Below are 25,897 nucleotides of genomic sequence, written 5' to 3'. Positions count from 1 at the left end.
CATTAACCGTTGGCACTTCTGAAAACTTGGCCGTTAACTGGAAGATGGGAGATTGAGGTCCGCCTAGAAGCACCTCAGAAGAACTGGTTCAGAACACCAGTTGTTGAGAACTGTGGAGCACAGCTCTCCTTTGACACCCATGGGGTTGCCATAAGTTGGAATCAGCTGGATATGGGGAGTGGTCTCAGAGTAAATAAATTGAAAGGGGAATGTTTGACTTATTCTTTTTTCTCCCACTTCTACTTTTAGCTCATCAGGCCTTGTGTTTAATGCAGCAAATTTGTTCTTATGACGTTCTGGAAATTCAGGTAGGATAGACTCAAGGACATATTTGGGCTCTAGTCAAGGTGTTTTAATTTTTCTTCAGCTTCAACCTGAATTTACACATGTGCAATTGACGGACTGGTTTTAGCTGTTGCTATTGAGTTTCTCCATTATCTCTAACCACAAATTTTATTTTTGTGTATTTCATCTGGAGAAGTCCTTGTCTGTTGCTGAAAAAGGAATGGGTGATGAAGCACTTGTTGGTTTACACAATTCTGTCATGAGCTCCAGCTTCATTTCTTCATTTATCACCAAGACCATTTTTTCCAATGACCATTCCTTCCCCTTTGTTTCCAACTTTGCATTCCAAATGCCAGTAATTATCAATGCATCTTGATCAGTTTCAGACTGAAGATGTTTGTAGAATTCTTCAATTTCCCCCCCACTAGCTCCCGTGATTGGTGCATAAATTTGAATAATAGTTGTATTGATTGGATTTCCTTGAAGGCAGATAGATAGAATCCTGTCACAGACAAATCATACTTAAAAGTAGATCGTGAAAATGTCCTTTTTGAAAATGAACGCAATGTCATTCTTCTTGATTATGTCATTCCTGGATAGTAAACCATAAGATTTTCTGATGCGAAGTGGCCAATACCAGTCCATTTTTTTCTCACTAAGGCCAATTTTTCTAAATTCATTACTTTATCCACCGAGTTCTAAGTTTTCATTGATGTTTGCAGCTGTTTCTTCTCGTTTTGAGTCATGCCCCCTTAGCAAATGTAGATCCTGAAGGCTTTACTCCCATAGGCGGTACTTCATCCACATCACATGGTGACTCTACAATTCTTCCTCCATTATTTTGATTGCCTACCAACCAGAGTGCTCCTTACAGGCAAGGATGTTGAGGCTTCATCTCACGTACTTGGACATGTTATCAGCAGAGACCCATTCTTGGAGACAGACTGCATGCTTGGTCAAGTGGAGGAGCAGTGAGAAAGAGGAGGGCCCTTGAAGAGATGGATTGACCTGGTGGCTGCAACAGTGGGCTCAAGCCTAGGAACAATTGTGAGGATGGTGCAGGACTGCTGGGCAGTGCTGCTTCATTTTGTTGTGTGTAGGGTCACGTACATCTGAACTGACTGGAGGGCGCCTTTAGGGCTGTGTTTTCCATAGACAATATAGGCACTGTTTGACTGAATATTCTTCTGGGAATTTGGACAGATTTTCCCCTCTTACTAGGCTGAACCGGTTTGTTCACTTGGATACATATTATATGACTATAGTACAATATCCACATCGGGAAGTTGATTTGTTCCAGAGTATGTGTATCAATTTGTATCATTTTATCGAATGTGTAGCATTGGGTAACCACTACTGTAGGCAAGTTGCAAAACTATCACTCAGGTAGTTTACCCCTTCAGAATCGCACCTCTCATCCTGAACCCCTGGCAGTCTCTAATCTCTTCTCCAACTCCGTATTTTTGTCATTTTCTAACCAGTGTTAAACAAGTGGAATTATTCAGTATGTGACCTTTTGAGATTGGCTTTTGTCACAGTGGGTAATGCGTTCAAGATCCATTCAAGTTGTGTTTGTATCAATGGCTCCTTTTTTGCCAAACAGTGTTCCAGGGTGAGGGTGTGCCAGTTTTATGATTCACCGCTTGTAGGGCATTTTGGTTGCTTCCATTTGGGGCTATTTTTGTTATAGAAACTGCTATTAACAGTCATGTACAGGTATTTGTGTGGACATAAGTTTTTGAGATAAATGTCTAGGAGTGTGATTGCTGAGTCAAATAATAAATGTATGTTCAGTTGGATTTTGTTTTTTTAATACTTTTATTGGGGGCTCTAACATCTCTTATCACAATCCGTACATTGATCCAGTGTGTTAAGCACATTTACACATATGCCACCATCATCATTTTTTGGTTTTAAAAATTGTTTTATTAGCATATATCGTACAATTCAATAGTTCAATTATATTAAAGTGTACAATCATCATAATCGTCAATTTTAGAAGTTTTCTTTTTTTAAAAAAATCATTCTAATGGCTCATATCACAATCCATACATACATCAATTGTTTAAAGCATATCTGTACATTCATTGCCCTCATCATTCCCAAAACATTTGCTCTCCACCCAAGACCCTGGCATCAGGTTCTCATTTTTTTCCCCTCCCTCTCCCCTCCTCCCTCCCTCATGAACCCTTGATAATTTATAAACTATTATTTTGTCATATCTTGCTCTGTCCCACATCTCCCTTCACCCACTTTTCTGTTGTATGTCCCCAGGGAGGAGGTCACATGTAAATCCCTGAAAGCGGTTCCCCTTTCCAACCCACCCTCCATATTCCCTCCCAGTATCGCCACTCACACCACTAGTGCTGAGGGGACCATCCACCCCAGATTCCCTGTGTTTCCAGTTCCCATCTGTACCAGTGTACATCCTCTGGTCTAGTCAGACTTGTAAGGTAGGATTCAGATCATGACAGTGGGGCGGGGGAGGGGAGGAAATGAAGCATTTAGGCACTAGAGGAAAGTCGTATTTTTTATATTTGCTACATCGCACCCTTGATTGTCTGTCTTCTCCCCAAGACCCTTCTGTAAGGGGATGTTCAGTGGCCTACAAATGGACTTTGGGTCTCCACTCCGCACTCCCCTATTCATTCACTGTGGTAAGATTTTTTTGTTCTGATGATGCTTTATGCCTGATCCCTCTGACACCTTGTGATCGCACAGGTTGGTGTGCTTCTTCCATGTGGGCTTTGTTGCTTCTGAGCTAGATGGCCGTTTGTTCACCTTCAAGCCTTTAAGACCCCAGACACTATCTCTTTAGATAGCCGGGCACCATCAGCTTTCTTCGCCACATTTGCTTATGCACCCATTTGTCTTCAGCGGTCGTATCAGGGAGGTGAGCACACAATGATAGGAATTTTGTTCTTTGATGCCTGATAACTGATCCCTTCAGCACCTCGTGGTCACACAAGTTGGTGTGCTTCTTCCATGTGGGCTTTATTGCTTCTGAGCCAGATGGCCGCTTGTTTACCTTCAAGCCTTTAAGACCCCAGACGCTATATCTTCTGACAGCCGGGTACCATCAGCTTTCTTCACCACATTTAGTTGTTCACCCTCTTTGTCTTCAGCGGTTATGTCAGGAAGGTGAGCATCATAGAATGTCAGTTTAATAGAAGAAAATATTCTTGCATTGAGGGAGTACTTGAGTGGAGGTCCAATGTCCCTCTGCTATTTTAATACTAACACTATAAATATATGCACATAGATCTATTTCCCCATCCTCATGTATTAATATATTTGCATATGTACATGTCTTCATTTTCAAAGCATTCTCTTCCCACTTGAGCCCCTGATATCAGCTCCCCTTTTCTTCCCCCTCCCTCCCCTGTCCTCCCTCCCTCATGAGCCCTTGATAAATTATAATTATTATTTTCATGTATGTTCAGTTTTTAAAGAAACTGCCAACTGTTTTCTGGAGTGATGATAATATTTTACACTCTCGTCAAGTTTCTTTGCATCTTTACGAGCATTTAATTTTGTTATTGCTCTTTTATTTTGTCTGTTCTAAACAATGTAGAGTAATACAGTCTTTATTAGCATTTTCCAAATTAGAATTTCTATTGCTTATTATTTGACATCTATATATATTCTCTGTGGTAAAATGTACCCTCATTTCTTTTGTTCATAGCTTAGTGAAGGTTTCTTAACTCTACTCCAAAAGCACAAGCCACAGAAGGAAAAGGTGTTACATTAGATCTCATCAATATGAAAAATGTATGGTCTGTGAAGAGCTTGTTAGAGGACGCTTGCATTTCACTCTGATCATTTTCATATGGTCGAGAGGCAAAGGAATCAGATAACTTGGAATCACACTGTAGGCGGGTATAGACCGCTAATCCACTTAATAATTTATTTTTAATTTACATTTAAGATCGTATGTTAATAAATAAAAATTAATAAAACAAAATAATCATATTTTAGCATGCGGTAGCTCTTGTAGCGAAGTGATTCTGCATTGGGCTGCAATGCAAAAGGCTCGGACAGTTCGAAGTCAGTAGCCCCTCAGGGAGAAAGACAGGTCCTGTAGGGTCACTATGACATGGCGTCAACTCTGGGACAGGGAGTTGAGTGAGGTCTTTGTGCCCGTATGTCTCTCTACCAGCAGCTATTTAGAAATATGTAGGGTATTCCAAGTCTGGCTAGAGTCCTTTATTTAGTCCTTTTTCTTTCATTTCCTCCTGGTTCTTGATAATGGTACACCTTTTGTTGGCCTTCCTTTAGTGGTGTGTAGTTTGCTTATTTGTGTGATACCTGACAATAGCTATAACATTCTTTTTCTGTGAGATTAAACCCAGCTATCCTATCTGTATAAATTTGTATCTACAGATAGATAGAGGGTAATTTGTATCTATAGATAGAGTGGTCTTTACTAATAAAGTCTAGACAGCATATGTTCAAGTGTGCTGTTAACTTACCAAACACCTGAAAGCACAGTACTATCAGGAGATGAGCCGAGAAGGAAGGACGCAGTGTCTGAAGAACGGGAGCTACTCGCTGCATGTGCTTCCGCCCTCTGCTGGGTCTCTGTGGACGGTGGCCACCTGCCTTCAGACACAGTGTCTAATTGAAGACGTCCTGTACACTTTGCCTGGAACCAGAAACACCTGAGGCAGGGTCTTCAGCTTTCAGGAGCCCTCTTTATCTTTTTCCAGTCTCATGCACATTTGAGGCATTTAGTGCCAAGGAATTGCAGTGATTTTAACTAGCACCTTTACAATTTCGAATTTGGCACTTGTTTTGTTGTGCCACCTCTCATCTTGGCTTCAAAGTAAAGATGGGTTTTATTTGACCAAAGAAAATTTCTGCTTTCTGGAAATTGGAGAACAGCTGCTTTTGTTCGGTAGTGGTGCTATGAGTCCAGGCACTCTTTAGATTTCAAGGTATTCCGAATAAGAACTATTTTGTATAAAGAACCCCTACTTGTCACTTTAATAATGGAAAATAATTTTGACCTCTTTCCACAAAATTGGGAGAGTAAAGAGCTAGTTGTAGTCTCTAGCCTATTCTCTATGTAGTTCTTGTGGGGAATTAGTGTTATCAAGCCAAAGACCACACTCGCTTCCATCAAGTTGATTCTAACAAAAGCATTTTGTAGGATCGAGTAGAAGAGCCCCTGTGGGTATCCGAGACTAAACCTCGAGTAGTGCAGAAAGCCACATCTTTCTCCCATGGAGCAACTGGTGGTGGTGAACTGCTGGCCCGTGGTGAGCCGCCAGAGTGTTGCCCACGCATTGCAGCACCAGCACTCCTGGACAGTGTTAGGCTTTCTATTAAAAATGAAAATTGCAGTCCATTGGGAAGAGTTTCCAGCAGGGCTTCAAACCAGTTCTTCCCAGCTCAGTCATGGCCTTAGAAGCAAAACCAGAATGGACTTCAAAATGTGGGAATAATTGAACCATACCAGAACAGGAAAATGACATGTAGAAACCTTCTAGCCTTACTAGAATCTTAATTTTCCTCTTAAAAGAGGTGTGTGTGTGTGTCATAACAACCCAATTTCTTTTTTTTTATTTGCTTCATGTATTAATTGTATTTCATTATTTGATTTCTTTCTTTTTTTTAAAACTTTTTATTAGGGGCTCAAACAACTCTTATCACAATCCATACATACATCAATTGTGCAAAGCACATCTGCACATTCTTTGCCCTCATCATTTTCAAAGCATTTGCTCTCCACTTAAGCCCTTGGCATCAAGTCTTCTTTTTTTCCCCTCCCCCCTCCCTCATGAGCCCTTGATAATTTATAAATTATTATTTTGTCATATCTTTCTCTGTCCAACGTCTCCCTTCACGCCCTTTTCTGTTGTACGTCCCCCAGGGAAGAGGTCACATGTAGATCCTTGTAATCTGTTCCCTCTTTCCAACCCACTCTCCCTCTACCCTCCCAGTATCGCCACTCACACCCCTGGTCCTGAAATTATCATCTGTCCTGGATTCCCTGTGCCTCCAGCTCCTATCTGCACCAGTGTACATCCTCTGCTCTATCCAGACTTGCAAGGTAGAATTCGGATCATGGTAGTTGCGGGGGGCAGGGGGGAGGAAGTATTTAGGAAATAGAGGAAAGCTGTATTCTTCATCGGTGCTGCCTCGCACCCTGACTGACTCATCTCCTCCCCTAGATCCCTCTGCAAGGGGATCTCCAGTGACTGACAAATGGGCTTTGGGTCTCCACTCTGCACTTCCCCCTTCATTCACAATGGTAAGATTTTTCCTTTTTTTTTGATGATGCCTTATACTTGATCCCTTCGACACCTCGTGGTCGCACAGGCTGGTGTGCTTCTTCCATGTGGGCTTTGTTGCTTCTGAGCTAGATGGCCACTTGTTTACCTTCAAGCCTTTAAGACCCCAGATACTATCTCTTGATAGTCGGGCACCATCAGCTTTTTTCACCACATTCGCTTATTCACCCGCTTTGTCTTCAGTGGTTGTGTCGGGAGCGTGAGCATCATAGAATGCCAATTTAATAGAAGAAAGTATTCTTGCATTGAGGGAGTACTTGAGTAGAGGCCCAAGGTCCTTCCGCCACCTTAATACTAAACCTTTAAATATATGCACATAGATCTATTTTCCTATCTTCATAAATATATTTGCATATGTACATGTCTTTGTCTAGACCTCTATAAATGCCCTTTCCCTACCAGTTCTTTCCTCTATTTCCCTAGACTTTCCTCCTGTCTTCGTTACATTACCCTTGATCATGCCCTACCAGGCTTGCCACACCTACCTCACCACCAATTTGGATGACTTGTTGTCCCCTTGTCCCTGGGTTTGTTAACACCACTTCCTTGCCCCCCACCTCCCCATCTCCCATGTCCCCCGGAACTGTCAGTCCCATTGTTTTTCCTCCAGCTTATTCATCCAGCCTATCTTATTTAGACAAACCTGTGGAGATAATAACACGCACAAAAACAAGACAGCAAAACCAAACAACAATATACAACAAATCAACAACAACGAACTACAGACAAAGAACAAAACAAAAACAAAAGACAACAGGAAAGAAAAACTTGTAGTTACTTCAAGGATTGTTTGTTGGCATTTAGGAGTGTTTTCCAGTCCAGTCTGTTGGGGCATCATGCCCTGGCCGCAAAATCCACCTTCAGCATTCCCTGGGGACCTTGCTGCTCCATTCCCTTGCTGTTCCGCTGCACTCCCCCAGTACTTTGCCTGGTGTGAACAACCCAATTTCTTGACTGGCAGTGTTGAAACAATATTGCCCTGCTCAAAGATGACGACCCCTGTGCCTCTTTAAATGTGTGCCATTCTTTAATAGTACAGGATGTCTCCTGGATCAGATTCCAGAAAAGGTTCACTGAACCGCTTCCGATTCTCCCATTCTCCATAGGGCTTTCCAGCCTGTCAGTCTTCACAGAAGCAGACTGCACCTCTGTCTCATGAACAGCCTAGTGGGTCTGAACCACCAACCTTTTGTTTAGCGACTGAACTTTTCACCACTGTGCTATCATGAGTGTCTTAATCAGATGTCTTTACCACCTAAAAGATGACTACAAAACATCTGCTTTTGCCTTTAAGGGACTCTAGTGGCATGTAGTAGGGTTTGTATCTGGTTGCTAACTGCAAGGCCAGCAGTCTGAACTCACAGAATCTGAACTTGGTGGGAAAAGCAAACCTATAGGGTTGCTAGGGGGTTGGAAATTGACTCAGTGGCAGTGGGTCTGTTGCCTCAGGAGTATTTGAAAGAGTTTATTGTTAGGCTCTGAAGATTCTCTTAACGGTTGACCAATTGATCAAGGCGAATGACGAAAAAGAGACAAGCATAATTTCCAGAATTTTAACTTTTGCAGCCTGATTGTATCTCCTGAGATTGTGGAGTTTAGGAAAAGAACATATAGGAGTGAGGAGGGAAGATGGGCTTAGATTTGGGCATGTTGTTTGAGACATTTTCAGGGCATCTATTTAGAGACGTGTAATGGGCAGTGGGATATAAAAGTCCAGTACAGTAACACCTGACTTGTGGCCAGTGCACACGTGTCCTAGGTGAATTTGCCCTCACCTTGAACATACAACCACCTTCACTTACTGCAGCTTTTAAATCTTTGAAAAGCCTCGGAGCCTTTTCTTGTACTAGCGCAGCGGTTCTCAACCTGTGGGTTGCGACCCCTTGGGGGGGTGTTAAATGACCCTTTCACAGGGGTCACCAGATTCATAATAGCAAAATTACAGTTATGAAGTAGCAATGAAAATAATTTTGTGGTTGGGGGTCACCACAAGATGAGGATCTGTATTAAAGGGTTGTGACATTAGGAAGGTCGAGAACCACTGTACTAAAGTAAGGCTAAATAAGAACGGCATGTACCTGTTCTACTTACCCACAAATTCCACTTAAAAACAGGAACTGGCCTCATGGGTATCCCAGGACCTGCTTGTCCTGAGACATTGGTGCTAATTGTGATGATCACTGTTTGGGAGTCATTATCAGTGGCTCCTAGCATTTTAAAGATACAAGTCTCCTGATACCCTTTTTAAAACAAAACAAAACCCCCAAACATGTGCCTAAAAAGTCATGTAATTTCAAGGGGTTTATGGAGCCCCTAAAGAGCCCTGGTGGCATAGTGGTTATGAGTTGGGCTGCTAACCAAAGGTCAGCAGTTCTAAACCACCAGGTGCTCCTCTGGAGAAAGATGGGGCTTTCTACTCCTGTAAAGAGTTATAATCTCAGAAACTCAGGGGTAGTTCTGCCCTACCCTACAGGGTTGATTGATAAGAGTCAGCATACACTCAATGGCAGTGAGTTTGGTTTTGAAACTGACATGTCAATTTTGGGTTAAAAATGCACGTTCTTTTACGCAGCTGACAGCTAGTCAGAGATACATATCAAGGTAAGATGTCATTAGAAATAATTTTGGATGGTTAAAAATTATAACTCGTGTAAGATCATGGGAAGACTTGATCTGAAGAGCTGTACTCTTCCTGAAATATTCCAATGATCTCCCACATGCAGTGCAGGGTCTGTAGAAAGATGGAATAGGTAGAAGACAGTTGCAGCATGGGTGCATCCTCAGGGGGCAGACAGGTCTAAAGTAGCCCCATGATATTGGCATGGTTGTCATAGGATACTGTGGATGGCAGACAGATCCTGAATGGGGCTCTAATTGAAAAGCTAATGCACCCTTGCCATTAGGGGAGTCCGACCTGGTTTGGTCAAGCACCATGGATAGCTCCAGGGCTAGGGTGTTGTTGCCTTTAAGTGCTTTTTTCATCAGGAGGCAGCTCTGGCCTGTCTGGGCAATACCACTAGGTGCACTGTGAAAGGTGGTACCTGGAATATCCAAGTCATAACACGATTGCAGCCTTCGTAATACTACTTTAAACTGTTCTTCTGATCAAGGAGAATAACACACCCATGACTAAACTACTCTGTCTTTTCCTTTGGATTGAGGAGTAGGAATTCCAGTGCATCCTTGTGGATGTCTTGGCCATCTTACCATTTGGCAGGCATATAAATGAACCTGAGACAAACCAGGGAATATTCCAATCTTTGTAAACATCTCTACAATCCTTTGGGATGTCATGAAACGTCACTCATTTCTTCCAAACATCTTCTCCGATGCCTTTCTTTCCGCCCTTCCCACACTTGCAGTAGTTTTGAGAGCAGAGCCTCTGGCTACATCAGAACTGGGAACCCAGAACAGGTGTCCACTGGCTGGGTGCTGCTTGCATATCTGCCAGAGGCTGTGGCCCTGGGCTTCTCCTGGCGATCATAGTCGAACACATAACCACTACACCCCCGGCTCCTTCTGTCAAGACTACAGCTTCAACAATCCCCTGGGGTAGCTCTACCCTGTCCGATAAGGTTGCTCTGGTGGGAAATGACTCAGCAGCAGTTGAGGTTTTGGGTTTTGGGGTTTTTGGGGTTTTTTTCCAAATGTATCCATGCCATGCAGTATTCTGCAAACATAAAGTACCGACACACCCCACAACACAGGTTGTGGATCGTAACAAACAAAAGAAGTCATTGTGCCATTGTGGGGCATTGCATTCCAGTCTCCTGGAGGCCGCGCAGAGCTCCGCCTGTACAGGGGAATGCTCCACAAGCATTGTTGCCATGCCAACTACCTTGTTGATATGCAAATTATTCAATATATATGTATATATACATTTACTATTGTCATAAATTCTAAATGGGATTGTTGGTAAGTGAGGAGTAAACCAACACTAAAACCAAACTCACAGCCATTGAGTCTATTTTTGACGTCTAGCAACCCCATAGAACAGAAGAGAACTGCCTCTTTGGGTTTCTGGGATTGTAAATTTTTTTAAAACATTTTATTAGGGACTCATACAACTCTTATCACAATCCATACATACATCAATTGTGTAAAGCACATCTGCACATTCTTTGCCCTCATCATTTTCAAAGCATTTGCTCTCCACTTAAGCCCTTGGCATCAAGTCCTCTTTTTTCCCCTCCCTCCCTGGTCCCCCCTCCCTCATGAGCCCTTGATAATTTATAAATTATTATTTTGTCATATCTTGCCCTGTTCGGCGTCTCCCTTCACGCCCTTTTCTGTTGTACGTCCCCCAGGGAAGAGGTCACATGTAGATCCTTGTAATTGGTTCCCTCTTTCCAACCCACTCACCCTCCACCCTTCCAGTATGGCCCCTCACACCCCTGGTCCTGAAAATATCATCCGCCCTGGATTCCCTGTACCTCCAGCTTCTGTCTGCACCAGTGTACATCCTCTGTTCTATCTAGACTTGCAAGGTAGAATTCAGATCATGATAGTTGGGGAGGAGGAAGCATTTAGGAACTGGAGGAAAGCTGTATTCTTCATCGGTGCTGCCTCGCACGCTGACTGACTCATCTCCTCCCCTTGAACCCTCTGCAAGGGTCTCCAGTGGTCGACAAATGGGCTTTGGGTCTCCACTCTGCACTTCCCCCTTCATTTACTATGGTAAGATTTTTTTTCTGATGATGCCTGATACCTGATCCCTTCAACACCTTGTGATCGCACAGACTGGTGTGCTTCTTCCATGTGGGCTTTGTTGCTTGTTTACCTTTAAGACTCCAGACACTAGATCTTTTGATAGCCGGGCACCATCAGCTTTCTTCGCCACATTTGCTTATGTACCCATTTGTCCTCGGCGATCATATCATGGAGGTGTGCACCCAATGATATGATTTTTTGTCCCTTGATGCCTGATAACTGATCACTTTGGGACCACGTGATCACACAGGCTGGTGTGTTCTTCCATGCGGGCTTTGTTTCTTCTGAGCTAGATGGCCGCTTGTTTATCTTCAAGCCTTTAAGACCACAGACGCTATCTCTTTTGATAGCTGGGCACCATCAGCTTTCTTCACCACATTTGCTTGTTCACCCTCTTTGTCTTCTGCGGTTGTGTCGGGAGGGTGAGCATCATAGAATGCCAATTTAATAGAAGAAAGTATTCTTGCATTGAGGGAGTACTTGAGTAGAGACCCAATGTCCTTCTGCCACCTTAATACTAAACCTATAAATATATGCACATAGATCTATTTCCCCATCCTCACACAGAGACTGTAAATTTTACAGGAGCAAATAGCCTCATCTTGTTCCTATGAGTAGCTGGGTGCTCAGGCTGATGATCTTACAGTTAACAGCCCAATGTATAGCCTACTACACCACCCATCAAGGCTCCTTAGTGAGGAGTAGGTGTACTTAAAATATATATATATATATATATATATATATATATATATATATATATATATATGAAAAACCAGCCAACATGGTAATCAATGGAGAAAAGATTAAAGCAATCCCACTGACAAAAGGGACCAGACAAGGATGCCTCTTGTCCCCACTCTTATTTAACATTGTACTCAACTTACAGCAAAGAAAAGACATCAAAGGTATTCATCTGGGGAAGGAAGAGGAAAAACTATCATTATTTGCAGATTATATAATTTCATATTTGGAAAATCCCAAAAGCTCCACAAGGGGAGGACTGGAAGCAATAGGAGAATATGGCAGAGTGGCAGGATACAAGATCAACAAACAGAAGTCTATTGGACTGTTATACACATTGGACAAGACCACAGAAGAGGAAATCAAAAAGGAAGTACCCTTCATAACGGCCGAACACATATTGAAATATCTAGGGATATACTTGACTCAAAAAAACCGAAAGATTTGTATGAGGGAAATTACAGAACATTATTATACGAAACCAAGAGTGACCTCCACAAATGGAAGAATACCCCATGCTCGTGGATCAGAAAACTCAATATAGTAAAGATGTCAGTTCTTCCCAAGGCTCTATATAAGTTTAATGCTATCCCAATACAAATACTATCACATTTCTTCAAAGAATTGGAAAAACTGATGACCAACTTCATATTGCAGAGGGAAGAAGCCCCGAATTAGCAGAGAACTACTTAAGAAGGACACAGTGGGAGGGCTTGCTTTACCTGACTTCAGCACCTATTATACAGCTGGTCAAAACAGCATGGTATTGGTATAATGACAGATACTCAGACCAATGAAAAGTAACTGAAACCCCAGAAATAAAATCATCAGCGTACAGACAACTGATCTTTGATACGGGCCCCAAAAGTATCCAATAGGAAGTAGATGCCCTCTTTAACAAGTGGTGCTGGAAAAATATGGATATCTACCTGCAGAAAAATGAAGCATGACCTTTACCTCACTCCTTACACAAGAATAAACTCAAAGTGGATTGCAGACCTTGAGATAAAACCCCAAACTATTAGGGCCATCAATGAGGGAACTGGGACAATGAGATAACTTAGTGCAGGGGATATACATAGGCTATCATAAATAGGGGAGGGCACAAATACAGATGAGATACAAATTGACAAGTAGATATCCTGAAAATAAAATACCTGTGCACATAGAAAGAATTCACCAAGAGTAATAAGAGTCCCATGGACTGGGAAAACATCTTTAGCAATGACGCATCAGACAAAGGCATTATTACTAAAATCTATAGTACTCTGCTAGCTTACAAAAAGAAAAAAAAATGCCCATTGAGGGGGTGGGCAAAGGACCTGAACAGAAGTTTCACAAGGACAGAAATATGAATGACCAATAAACATAAGAGAGAATGTTTGCAATCATTATCCATAAGAGAATGCAAATAGAAAACAATAATGAGATACCACCTAACGCTCAATGATAGCCCAATTCAAAAACTCAGAAAGTAACAAGTGTTGGAGGGGCTGTGGGGAGACAGGAACTCTCATTCACTGCTGGTGGACTTGTAGATGTGTACAGCCATTATGGAAATTGATTTGACGATATCTAAAGCAGATGGAAATCAAACCAGCAATCCCCTACTGGGCATACATCTAGAAGAGGCAAGCCAGACATCTGTGCTTCAGTGTTCATCGCGGCACAGTTCACAATTGCAAGGAGCTGGAAATAACCCAAATTTCCATCAACCAATGAATGGATTAAAAAACTCTGGTACATATATACAATGGAGTACTCACTACCTATCTCTAAAGAGCAGTGATGAACGCATAAAGCATATTTCCGCATGGGAAGAACTGGAGGAAATTTTGCTCAGTGAAATAAGCCAAGCACAAAAGAACAAGTACAACATGGGTCCGCTGAGATAAGCTTAAAAATGCAAGAAGGCATAGGGGAAAAGCATACATTCCTGGGGTGAGATCCAGGTACTGTGGTAGGGCCAGGTCCAATCCAGGAATACATATGACAGCCAACTAAAAAGGGGGCGGGGAAAGACATGGGTAGTGGGGGAACTGGGCACTAACCCACCCAAAGGAAGGGTGTTGTTTATATCTCCATAGGAAAGGGAGATAGGGACCAGACTTCAATCCAGTGTGCCAAGATATGAATACAGCATACCAGCATGATGTAAGGAACCAGTAGAGAAGGACACTCAAATTCACTTCAGAGGACAGCACTGAAGCTACAGCTCAGGGAGAGGGACACGTCTGATCAGAGCACACAGAAGCAAACGAAGAAGGAAGAGAGAGAGAGAGAGAGAGTGGAGCACATCCTGGCCCACCAAGCCCTGAGGACGATATTCCTGCCCAGAGCAGCCAATGCACAGAGAGGACCATAGGGCCGGCCCTACCACGAGGCAAAATGTTCCTCACTGACCCATATTGCAATGAGGAACAATACTAGGCAGAGTGTGGGAATTGTGCCTTATCGGACCCCACCACTGGACAAAACTCTTAAGGGTGTGCAATAGAGCAGCAAGGACAGCAAATAAGTGAAGTCCCAGGGGAATACCAAAAATAGACTTTGGGTCCAGGGCATAGCACCCCATCAGAATGGACCAGAAAACACTCCTACACGTCAACAAACAGACCTGAAACTATTTCTAGACCTTTTTTTGTCATTGAGTTGTTTTTTGTTTGTTTGTTTTGCCCTGCCTCGTTTTTGGGCTTATTATTGTTTCTGCATGTCTATCTAGATAAGATAGGTGGGATAAACATTCTGGGGGAGAAAACGGGACCGGACAGTTCCAGGGGTACATGGGAGAGGGGAAGTGGGAAAGGAAGCTGGGGTTAACAAACCCAGGGACAAAGAAACAACAAGTTCTAAAATCTAAAATCGATGGCAAGGAGAGTGTAGAAGGCCTTGATCAAGGGCAATGTAACCGAGAGGAATTACTGAGACCCAAATGAAGGCTGAACATGATAGTGGGACAAGAAGAAAGTAAAAGGAAATAGGGGAAAGAACTAGGAGGCAAAGGACATTTATAGAGATCTAGATACAGGCATGCACATATGTAAATATATTTATATTTAATGATAGGGAAATAGATCTATGTACATATATTTATATGTTAAGTATCAAGGTAACAGATGGACAGTGGACCCCTATTGAAGGACGCTCTCAACATAAGAATACTTTGTTCTAATAACCTGGCATTCCATGATGCTCACCTTCCTGATACTATTGCTGAAGACAAAATGGGTGCATAACAAATGTGGTGAAGAAAGCTGATGATGCCCAACTCAAAAAAATTATAGCATCTGGGGTCTTAAAAGCTTGAAGATAAACAAGCGACCATGTAGCTGAGAAGCAATAAAGTCCACATGGAAGAAGCACACCAGCTGAGGTGTCGATGGGATCAGATATCCAGCATCACAGACCCAGAACAAAAATCCTATCAATGTGATAAGGGAGAGTGCAGAGTGGAGACCCAAAGCCCATCTGTAGACAGTTGGATATCCCCTTGTGACATAGGGGCCCCAAGGAAAAGACGAGCCAGTCGGGGTAGTATAGCACCAATGAAACATACAACTTTCCTCTAGTTCTTTAATGCTTCCTCCTCCCCACTATCATGATCCCAGTTTTACCTTACAAATCTGGCTAGACCAGAGCATGTACCTGGGTACAGATAGAGCTGGAAACAGGGAATCCAGGACAGAGAAACCCCTGGGGACCAATAATGAGAGTAGTGATTCCAGGAGGGTAAGGGTAAGATGTGGGGAGACTGGGCGAACTGATCACAGTGATGTGCATATAATCTCCCTGGGGGGATGGACAACAGAAAAAGAGTGAAGGGAGACATCAGTCAGTGTAAGACATGAAAAAATAATTTAGAAATTATCAAGTTTTCTTGAGGGGGGGGGCGCAGAAAAAGAGGAGTTGATACCAAAAGCTCAAGTAGAAAGAAAATGATGACAACAAATGTACAAATGTGCTTGACACAATATATGTAGGAATTGTGATAAGAGCTATTAAACCCCAAGAAAATGACTTAAACAAGCAAAAGAATAAACTACCCAGTAGCTAACTTAAAAATCTGCATACTAAATTGCTTCCAAGTCTTCTGACCACCAAAACATGTTTACAGCAATTGTTGAAATGATACAAAGAATATTTAAATATATGATCACATTAAAGAGTTCGATGTTTCAGGAAAAATGGAAACAAATCTTCACATCTCTTGTAAATAAGTGTGCACTGATTTTTCTCATATGTCCCCAAACAGAAGACTCCCTTTGCTCGAGTCTAAAATTAAGGATCTTTGCCCCGATGAAGCCTGCAGATCCCCTGGAGTCCATCAGTCACTGTTCTAGGAGGGAGTGCCAAAGAGGCCCCCTTGGCCTCTCGCATGTGAAGCAGCAGTCAAATCTCCAAAATTCCAGCTTTTTGTGTGTATGCCCAGCCTTCCATTTTAAAAATGTAATTTCCAAATAGGTTATTGATTGATTTGCCATTTATTTTTTTTAGGATAATTAATTTTAAAATAGTTTTTGACATATAATTCACATAGTTCACACTTCAACAGTTCAGTCATTAAAAAGTACACTCAGTTCTAGAACATATTTTTCCATCTTGTACTCATTGTTACTAGCTCTTCATTTCTATCCCATCTCCCCTCCCATCCCCTTAATAAGCCAGTAATCCACTGTCTCTATACATTTACCTGTCTAGGATTTCATATCTTGGAAAACATACCAAAAAGCAAGAAAAAAAGAGCAACAATAACAAATAAACCAGGTAAAAAAACCTCAATTGAAAAGCAGGTAATATTAAAAACTAGAACAATTTAAAAATGGGTCAAAGGGTGATCAAACGATAAGGTATTACATTTTAACCTAATTACATCTGCCATAATTTTGCCATTTAGTTTTGAAATAAATTTTCTTAGCTTGTAAAACCTGATGATAATAATCTCATTATTTGTGGAGAAATCAGAGTTGCCTATTATCCAAGTTGATAAAAATGTAAAATTATACCAGGAGGGGGTGAGGTGGAGGTGGCGCTTCAAAAAAACTTGTGGAAATTTTCCATTATATTTTGATTCCACAAACCTTTATATTATTCCACAAACCTTTTGAAGTTTTTTGTATATTTATTCATTATTGTATTTTGAGATCAAAGTAGATTATATTCTGGAAATCTCATTTGCCTTGGTATGTTCCTTTAGGTTCTTGTGAAACCCAACAGAACTCTGTAATAGTGATTAGAAACAATCTAGAATTTACTATGAGGCTACAGAAACACCAAGCAGGAGAGAAAAGGTGCTGTGAATTTCCAGAAACATTAGAAGAGGAATCCCATCAGAAAAATATGAAAATAGCTACCAAAATACTATGTGAGAAACAGAGAATTGTATGAATGTGATCAAATCCCTACTGAGCCAGATGTTTACCAGGATACAAAAACCAAAACTAAAACCACCCCAAATCTTTGTTTGTACACATTGCTCAGGTGCTTTCTTCTAACGGCTCCTGGACTCGGAGGCAGGTGGGATTGTGGACTGCATCAGGAGGGCGTGATTGCGGCCTGAATACGCACTCTGGCTTTGTTGGCACTCTTTTCCTTTCGTACGTGTGGCCCTGGCATGGGAGGTAGATGCTTGTTCTCAGACGTGGGGAAATGTGTTTAGTGGTGAGAGGAACTGTGGCAGAGACACTCTGCCTGCGTGTCTCCAGACCTTTGTCAGGGCTAAGACTTTGTGACCCTCACGCTCTCACCAGAGCACAGCTAGAACCAATAGGATTTCAAATGAAGGTACCATTTAGTAAAATGAGTTTTGCTTTTCTGAATTGTGGCAGCCCTCATGCCGCTAGGGATACGTACATACACCCCAAGGCTTTAAATTGAGCAATTGTGAATACCAGAGTTATCTGAGGAGAGAGAGAGAGCTCTTACTTGGCATTTCAGAAAATTGCCAAAGTGACAAAAGGTTTTCTGGACTGAACATTTTTAAGGCCTTAGAAAAGCAGATTTTTGGTTTCACGTTGTGTGGGAGATGGTTGACTGGTGAGAGGCTCCCAACCCTGCGGCCTCTGCACCTCCTAGAACAGAGTTTGCGGTGTGTCCTTGGCTGTCTAAAAGTGAGATTCTCCTTTCCTCACACGTAATGTTTGACATACTGCATGCTGCCTCTTCTGTGATGGACAGAGTAGGAAGCCTAATTCACAATATCTCTAAATGCTAAACATCCAGGTCCTACTCCTACTAGAAAGAAGTCAGGAAGTACTGACAGGTTTGCTGTTGGCTGGGAATATGACAACTATCACGTTCACAGATGCAAGTATGTGGAAGTGATTGCTTCAATACCATTTAGTTTACTTGTGATGGGATTTTCTGAAATGATGAGCCGTGTTTGGTACAGTTTCTAATACGACAAAGTGAAATCCTTTTTTCAGTCATATGAGAGGTGCAGTCTTGGAAAATTGATTGTTTACTGAAAGTAAGCATATTTTTAATGTGAAATTCTAAAATTTAGGCTCTAGAAACTACAAATGGGGTTTTCACCTACCCCATTAGAGTAGAAAGTTGGTTAGGATGGGAGCTATCTAGTGTACCTTTTCCCTGAAGACTAGCTATGGTTCCACAGGTACTGGATGTATCCTGGGAGATAGGCCTCCCCGATTAGATGTGCTGAGCTGTGAGGCGATCTGAGGGCATGTGGGTCCGATTCCCGACGTCTCTCCTCTCCACAGCTGTGATATGGTGGTCGAGAATTAGGACCAGGAAACAGAAGTGGGCGATTGAACATTGTTTTCTATAACCATAATTCATTACGCTTGCTCCTTTTTTAATCTTTCTACTTCTGCTCAAGTCATAAAAGTTTAGATGTTAAGTTCATCTTTCCAATACTTGTTTATTTCTTGCTAAGAAGGATGCTTCCTCTGAGAGGAAGCTGCTTTCATGTGAGGATACCTCTGGCTATCTGGGAGCCCCGGTGGCAATATCAGGTCAAGTGTTGGATACAAGACAGTCATGGCAGTAGATTTATTGAGCCTTACCATGGCACGAATAACTGAGAGGGTGTTCAGTACATTTTTCTAAGCAGTGATCTGTTTTGTAGAATTGTCCTTAAATTCGTTTGTTTGGTCACTTTTACTATTTACCACAGATTCTCTTGTACCGTATTTGATTTGTCCTGCATTCTAAGCTATGTGGTAACCTTGCCATTTTGTGATTGAGGAAATCCAAAACTGAAAACCCACTGCTGTAGAGTTAATTCTGACTCAAAGTGATTCTGTAGAACTGCCCCACAGATTTCCAAGACCGTCCATCCTTAGAAAAGCGACTGTCACACCTTTCCTGTGCATGCTTTCAGTTAGCAGCCAAATGCTCAGCCACCAGGGCACCTCTAATTGAGAAAACAGCCTCCAAATTTTAGTTTTGCTCAGTCACATACCTGTTAGGTGGTAGAGCTAGGATGCAAATCCAAGGCTTCAAATGTTAAGCAGTTTGTTCTTTCTGCAATATGATACCCATGTATGATAGAAATAAGGAACATTATGTTTTAATGAAACATGTTGAGCAATACTGACAGGAAATAAACATAATACCATTTAATATTTTCTTTTTTTATTTAATATTTTCATAATGACCTCTAAACTATCCTTCTTCATTGTTTAATAAACTCATAATTTCACCCCACATCTTGAGTTGAACACTTATTTCTAATTTTATAGTTAAATATTGCATGCATGACAAATCTGGGATGTAGCAATTTTGCATTCAAAACCTTTCCTGGAGAAATTTTTTCAATTGTCAATGGCTATAACCCTTTGGTTAGCAGACAGGCATTTAACTCTGTCTCAGAGCCAGGTTTAAGGCTTGCTCTTTTCCTTTAATTTTGAAGCCACATGCCACGAAGCTGAGATCCTAATTCTGATACTGGCTAGCTGTGTGCTTCTCAGATTATGTACCCTGAGCTTAGCTGCCTGCTTGGTAATTGTACTCAGTTGATTGGGAGGACAGTGGTGTCTCCTTATGTACAAATCCCTTAGCTACAAAAGTGAACTTGTTTTTTTGAAGAGAGCAGGAAGTCACATCTTGAAAGAGCAGAACATCAGTGACCCACCTCCCTTCCTCTTTTCTATGGGCAGGAGGGAAGACCCAGTGCTTCTCAGGTTCCTGCAGTGAGCAGAAACCTCGTTTTTATTTTGAGTAAATAGAAGTGATCAGAAGAAAACATCTGTAAGCATTCCGATTCACCTAACACGTTCCTTCTGGTTACTACACTTTCTGTGCCTGCTCCACTTGGTGAACAGATCCCTTGCTCCCTTAAGGATTCAGGAGCATCGCTCCAGAAAGCCCTCTTCCCGTTCTCTTCTGTGCCTCTCCCAGCAGGTTGCCCCTCTGTACCCATCCTGCTTTTGAGAAGCTAGCTGACAAGCAGCCACATTCCCAAATCCAAGGCTGGTTTGCATCCTCATCTTTTACCACCCTACATAGTAGTTGACATAGCTGTTTCTCACTAATGGAAATACTCGTTTGGCTCCCTGGGTTTCTTCCCGCCATGCTGGCTGCTTATTCAGCTGCCCTAGAGCCCAGTGCTCAGGTTTTGCTTTATCCGGGTCTTTCATTTGGTCATTAACTCATCTCATTTATCTTTGGACAACTCCCAGGTTTTTCTGAGCTCCCAACTATCTAGTAAACTCTACACTTAGACTGCCAGCTGCCAGCTGGTCAGCCTTACTCGGATTTCAGACTGACATGCCCAAAACGAAATTTTTCATTCTCCTCAAACCTGCACTTCCCACAGTTTTTCTGACTTTATTAACCCGCAACTCAGTCTTTCTAGGTGTTTAGGCCAAAAACTGGAGGTGTTATCTGTGACTCCTCTAATCCCTTTGCCTCACATCCAGTATCAAAATCAAACTGTTATTTCAGATGTCATAATGCTTGTGAATTTGATGCTGACTATCTCCACACTGCCCTTGTCTTTGAAATAACAGCATTTCTGGTGATTGAAATCGCCTCCTACTTCATCTTCCAGCTTTTGTTTGTAAGCCCTTCCCCCTTCCCACACATAACACACACCAGTTGCCATCGAGCTGATTCTGACTCACTGCTACCCATATGTGTCAGTATAACTGTGCTGTTTAGGAGTTTTGGTGACTGGCTTTTTGGAAGTAGATTGCCAGGCTTTCCTTCTGAGTGGCTTTGAGCCTGCCCACTTTTCAGTTAACAGCTGAGCACGTTAACAGTTCACATCACCCAATGACTCCATATTCAGTGTTTGTTCCAAAAATGGCAACTGGAGTGTGCCTTTACAACACAAATAAGAGCGTGTCTCTATTTTACTAAAACCTTCTAATGGCCTCCATCCTCTTCCTTTGACCAAAAGATGCTGGACCAGCACTGTCCAATGGGAAAATGATGCAATTACATCCTTTAGTAGGCACACTAGCCACGTAAAAAGGGAGCAAGTGCAATAGCTTCTTATGTTTTATTTAAACCAATAGTTAAAAAACAAACTTGCTGCCATGGAGTCAATGCTGACTTGGAATGACCCCTATGGGTTTCTGAGACTGTTTGGGGGAATAGAAAGCCCAGTCTTTCTCTTGAATTGCTGGTGGTTTCAAACTGCCAACCATAGGGATCACAGTCTAATGAGTGACAGTTACCTAATTTCATAGGAGTGCATGGGTGGAGTTTTAGCCTGTCAGTCAGGTCAAAGCCTGATGACCTCACTTGGAGATCTGTATCTCTCTGGAGGCAGGCCTCTCGCACTGCTTCCCCTTCCTGCTGGCCCACAGCTCTGCATCTATCTGCTTGTGAGCTTCCTGCATTCTGCATCATTGAATGTGGCTGCGTGCGTCTCAAGAGGCACTTAGGGACTTGAGTTGGACTGGGCTGGGATGTTTTCTTGATCTAAAGCTTTCTCACAGAAATATGAGTGTCATTGGATTTGTTTCTCTAATAAAGCTTGCCTAACATACCATTATACCACCAGGGGTCCCCTTAACCAATATATCAAAATATTATTTCAATGTGTAATCAATAAAAGAGATCATTAATGAGAAACTTTACTTTTTAGCATTAAGTTTTTTAAATGTATGTATTTTTTTCATTAGAAATACTTTTAAGTTTCATAAAATTCAGTTGAAAAAATAGATTCACATACTCAAGTACTTCTTACCAAGCATTCCCAAATGTTTTCTAATAACTGAATCTAGTGTTTGTTTTAAGTTTAAATAAAATAAAATAAATTCTGTTCCTAGCCACACTTCAGAATGCTCAGTCGCCATTGGAGTCCAGTCAGTGGCTCTTATTGGACAGTGCAACTCTAGACCATCTGGCCTGTTCTCTGACTTCGTCTCCCGCTGCTTTCTCCTGTGCTCATTCTCCTCCTGGTCTCAGATAACATCAACATTTCAAAGCCATTTCGGAGTCTTTACAATGCACTATTCTCTCTGCCTGAAACACTTCGCCCCTAGTTAACTGCATGATTTTCTTCTCTATCTTCTTCAGGTCTCTGACCAAATGTCACCTTGTTGGAGAGGTTTTTCTCACTAGCCTATTTAAAATTATATCCTGCCCGCCTCCCACCCTGACAGCATGCTGTGCTTTATTTCCATAGCAATTAATACAGCCTCGCATTCTGTGTGTTTAATTCCATCTCCCCATGCACTATGGTGTCAGCTCTGTTGGCAAACATTTTTGCCTGTCTATCTTATCTTACTGCACTGTACCTAGCATCTGGCATAGTGCCTTTCTTCTTTTTTTCCATCATTTTATTTGGGGCTCGTACAACTCTTATCACAATCCGTACATCATCCATGTGTCAATCACATTAGTACATTTGTTCCCATCATCATTCTCAAAACATTTGCTTTCTACTTGAGCCCTTAGTATCAGCTTCTCATTTTTCCCCTCCCTCCTCTCTCTCCCTCATGAACCCTTGATAATTTATAAATTATTATTATTTTTAATGTCTTACACTGTCCGATGTTTCCCTTCACCCACTTTTCTGAAATCTGTCCCCCAGGGAGGGGGTTATATGTAGATCCTTGTGATGAGTTCCCCCTTTCTCCTTCCACCTTCCCCTTCCCCTCCTTGTATTGCTACTCTCATTATTGGTCCTGACAGGTTTATCTGTCCTGGATTCACTGTGTTTCCAGCTCTTACCTGTACCCGTGTGCATCCTCTGCTCTAGTTGGATTTGTAAGGTAGAATTGGGATCATGATCGTGGAGAGGAAGAAGCATTAAAGAACTAGAGGAAAGTTTTGTTTCATCAGTGCTGTACTGCACACTGACTGGCTCGTCTCCTCCCCGTGACCCTTCAGTAAGGGATGTCTAGTTGCTTACAGGTAGGCTTTGGGTCTCTACTCCACACTCTCCCTCATTCACAATCATGATTTTTTTGTTCTTTGATACCTGGTACTGATCCTATCAACACCTTGTGATCACACAGGCTGGTGTGCTTCTTCCATGTGGACTTTGTTGCTTCTCAGCTAGAAGGCCACTTGTTTAATCTTCTAGCCTTTAAGACCCCAGATGCTGTATCTTTTGATAGATGGGTACCATTAGCTTTCTTCATCACATTTGCTTATGCACCTGCTTTGTCTTTGTCATGTCGGGAAAGTGAGCATCATGGAATGCCAGTTTAATAGAACAAAGTGTTCTTGCATTGAGGGAGTACTTGAGTAGAGATCCAATGTCCATCTGCTACCTTAGTACTAAACCTACAAATATATACACGTAGATCTATTTTCCCATTATCATATATAAATATATTTACATATGTACATGCCTGTATTGAGATGTCTATAAATGCCGTTTGCCTCCTAGTTCTTTCCTCTATTTCCTTTTACTTTCCTCTTGTCCCACTATCATGTTCAGCCTTCATTTGGGTTTCAGTAATTCCTCTCGGTTACCCTGCCCTTGATCAAGCCCTACCAGGCCTCCTACACCCTCCTCACCATTGATTTTGGATCACTTGTTCCCTTGTCCCTGGGTTTGTTAACACCTACTTCCTTTCCCCTCCTCACCCTTATTTGTGAATGGCTGAATAAGAGAAGGAACATGCAATTACTAAGTCCTGAAGAAATACAATTATTTCAGTCTTTTAACCAGAGATGTTATTACCATCCCAGATCTAAAATTTCAGGTGTGTGTGTATGTGTGTGTGTACACATGTACACTCTGTTCACAAACAGTATGTGCTTAATCACTGTCTTTATAATCGGCTAAGGCTTGTGAAGGTAATCTGAAGCAAGCACGAAGGCCTGGCCACATGCTGATGAATAGGGAAGGCTACTAATTACACTGCCTTCCCCGTGGCGGTTCGGTGTGGTCAGGTTGGTTCTGACTCATAATGTCTGTGTGTGTCACAGAACGAAGCACCGCCCAGCCTGCGCCATCCTCACCTTCTTCTTTCCCTAGACTGCCATCAGAGGGAAGAGAGAAAGGGTCACGTGCTCTGCAGAGAAAGCAATGATGTTATTAGGGTTATCCCATACAGGGGCGAATGAATGTGTTAGGGGCTATCCAAGCAAAAACTGTAAAAAAAGGTTGAATCAGTAAATGTGATGCTCTCAGTTCATTTCTTAAGGCAGACTCTTGTACACATGATCGACACCCTTCTATATTGTAAGCTCCTTCAAAGCAGGTCTTTGCCTTAATACCGTATCATGCCTTCTTTGGCATCTGGCATAGCAGTAACCCAAAGGCAATCAGAACTTTCCAGTTATAGGCCACTGATGAATGGTTGGAGCCCTGGTGATTTAGTGGTTGTGCTTGTGGCTTGCGATCTGCATAGTCAGCAATTCGAAATCACCAGAAGCTCCTCAGGAGAAAGACTGGGCTTTCTACTCCTGTGAACAGTTACAGTCTTAGAAACCCAAAGGTAGGTTGCTGTGAGTCAGCATTGACTCAATGGCAGTAAGTTTGGAGAGGTTTTTTTTTTTTTTTAATGAATGAATGGTTAGCCTTTTACATACTACGGTCATATCTGCATTCTCAGGTTTTTAGCACCAGCAGCTGGGGTATACTTGGGAGTGGTACACATTTGTTGGCTCTATAACCCGTAGCTATGACTGTGACATTGATTCTTTTTCTTTCTTTGTCCATCTTTGTGTGCTTGTGTTAATTTCTTAAAACCAACACCCCTTTGGTGATTCTCCCAGCATATTAGCCCCCTCCTCAGTGCTGCGTATATGTTGTGAATACTTCTGCTTTTGTATACTTCTGTAATCTTATAGCAAACACAAATATGTGAACACATTGCAATAAAATAGGAATTCTCAAGGGTAAGGCTAGTGCCTTACTAGTGTTTTTATCTTTAATACCTTCCTCAATGCATTCTCTATAGTAGATGTTCCATTAGTGCTTGCTGAATTTACTGAACTAGGCATAGAGCAGCAAAGTGTTATTATTAGTGGGTGAAATTTATGTTTAAGATATGCATCTTTAGCCTAAGTACACAACTCTTCAAATGCTTAGCTTTCAAAGACCAGATTATTATGTGAAAATATGTATAAATGCAGAAATGGAGGATGACCGCATCAGATCACAAAATGGATAACTATATCTTTATATAACTGCCATACCTCTGAGGATCATAGACCAGCCAAGTTGACAAATAATCTTAACCATCATAGCCAACATTATTTTAGCCTCTCACCTTGGTGTTATCAGATATGACATTAATTTTCAAAGTAGATTTTTTGTTTGTTGTACATAGGAAATGTCAATAAATGGGTAAATGGAAGTCGAGATAGAGGGCATTGAGGAAGAAGTGCTGGGTATAATAATAAGCTAAAAAATACACCCCCTGCAAAAGAGGGAGGCCAATTAGAAATGTAGTGAAACACTCAAATGGAGTGACAAAACTCACCAGTCT

At 41.9% G+C, this 25,897-nt stretch overlaps 1 protein-coding gene across 7 annotated transcripts in view; it reads left to right on the top strand.

The window, feature by feature from the left end:
• ARMC8 (armadillo repeat containing 8) overlaps nt 1-25,897 on the top strand; it is a 142,277-nt gene that overhangs the window by 20,582 nt on the left and 95,798 nt on the right. The window contains exon 2 of one of the 7 annotated variants that reach the window (XM_075546862.1): nt 6,462-6,541. The exons of the other annotated variants lie outside the window; for them this stretch is intronic. Within the exon in view, the coding sequence (XP_075402977.1) occupies nt 6,539-6,541 (3 nt within the window). The 5' untranslated portion in view covers nt 6,462-6,538. The remainder of the gene's footprint in view (nt 1-6,461; nt 6,542-25,897) is intronic. 7 annotated transcript variants of the gene reach the window in all.

The sequence above is a fragment of the Tenrec ecaudatus genome, chromosome 4 (genome assembly GCF_050624435.1).
Source record: "Tenrec ecaudatus isolate mTenEca1 chromosome 4, mTenEca1.hap1, whole genome shotgun sequence".
NCBI classification, from domain to species: Eukaryota; Metazoa; Chordata; class Mammalia; order Afrosoricida; family Tenrecidae; genus Tenrec; species Tenrec ecaudatus.
Note: the sequence above shows the minus strand (reverse complement) of the source record. Positions and strands in the feature narration are given on the sequence as shown.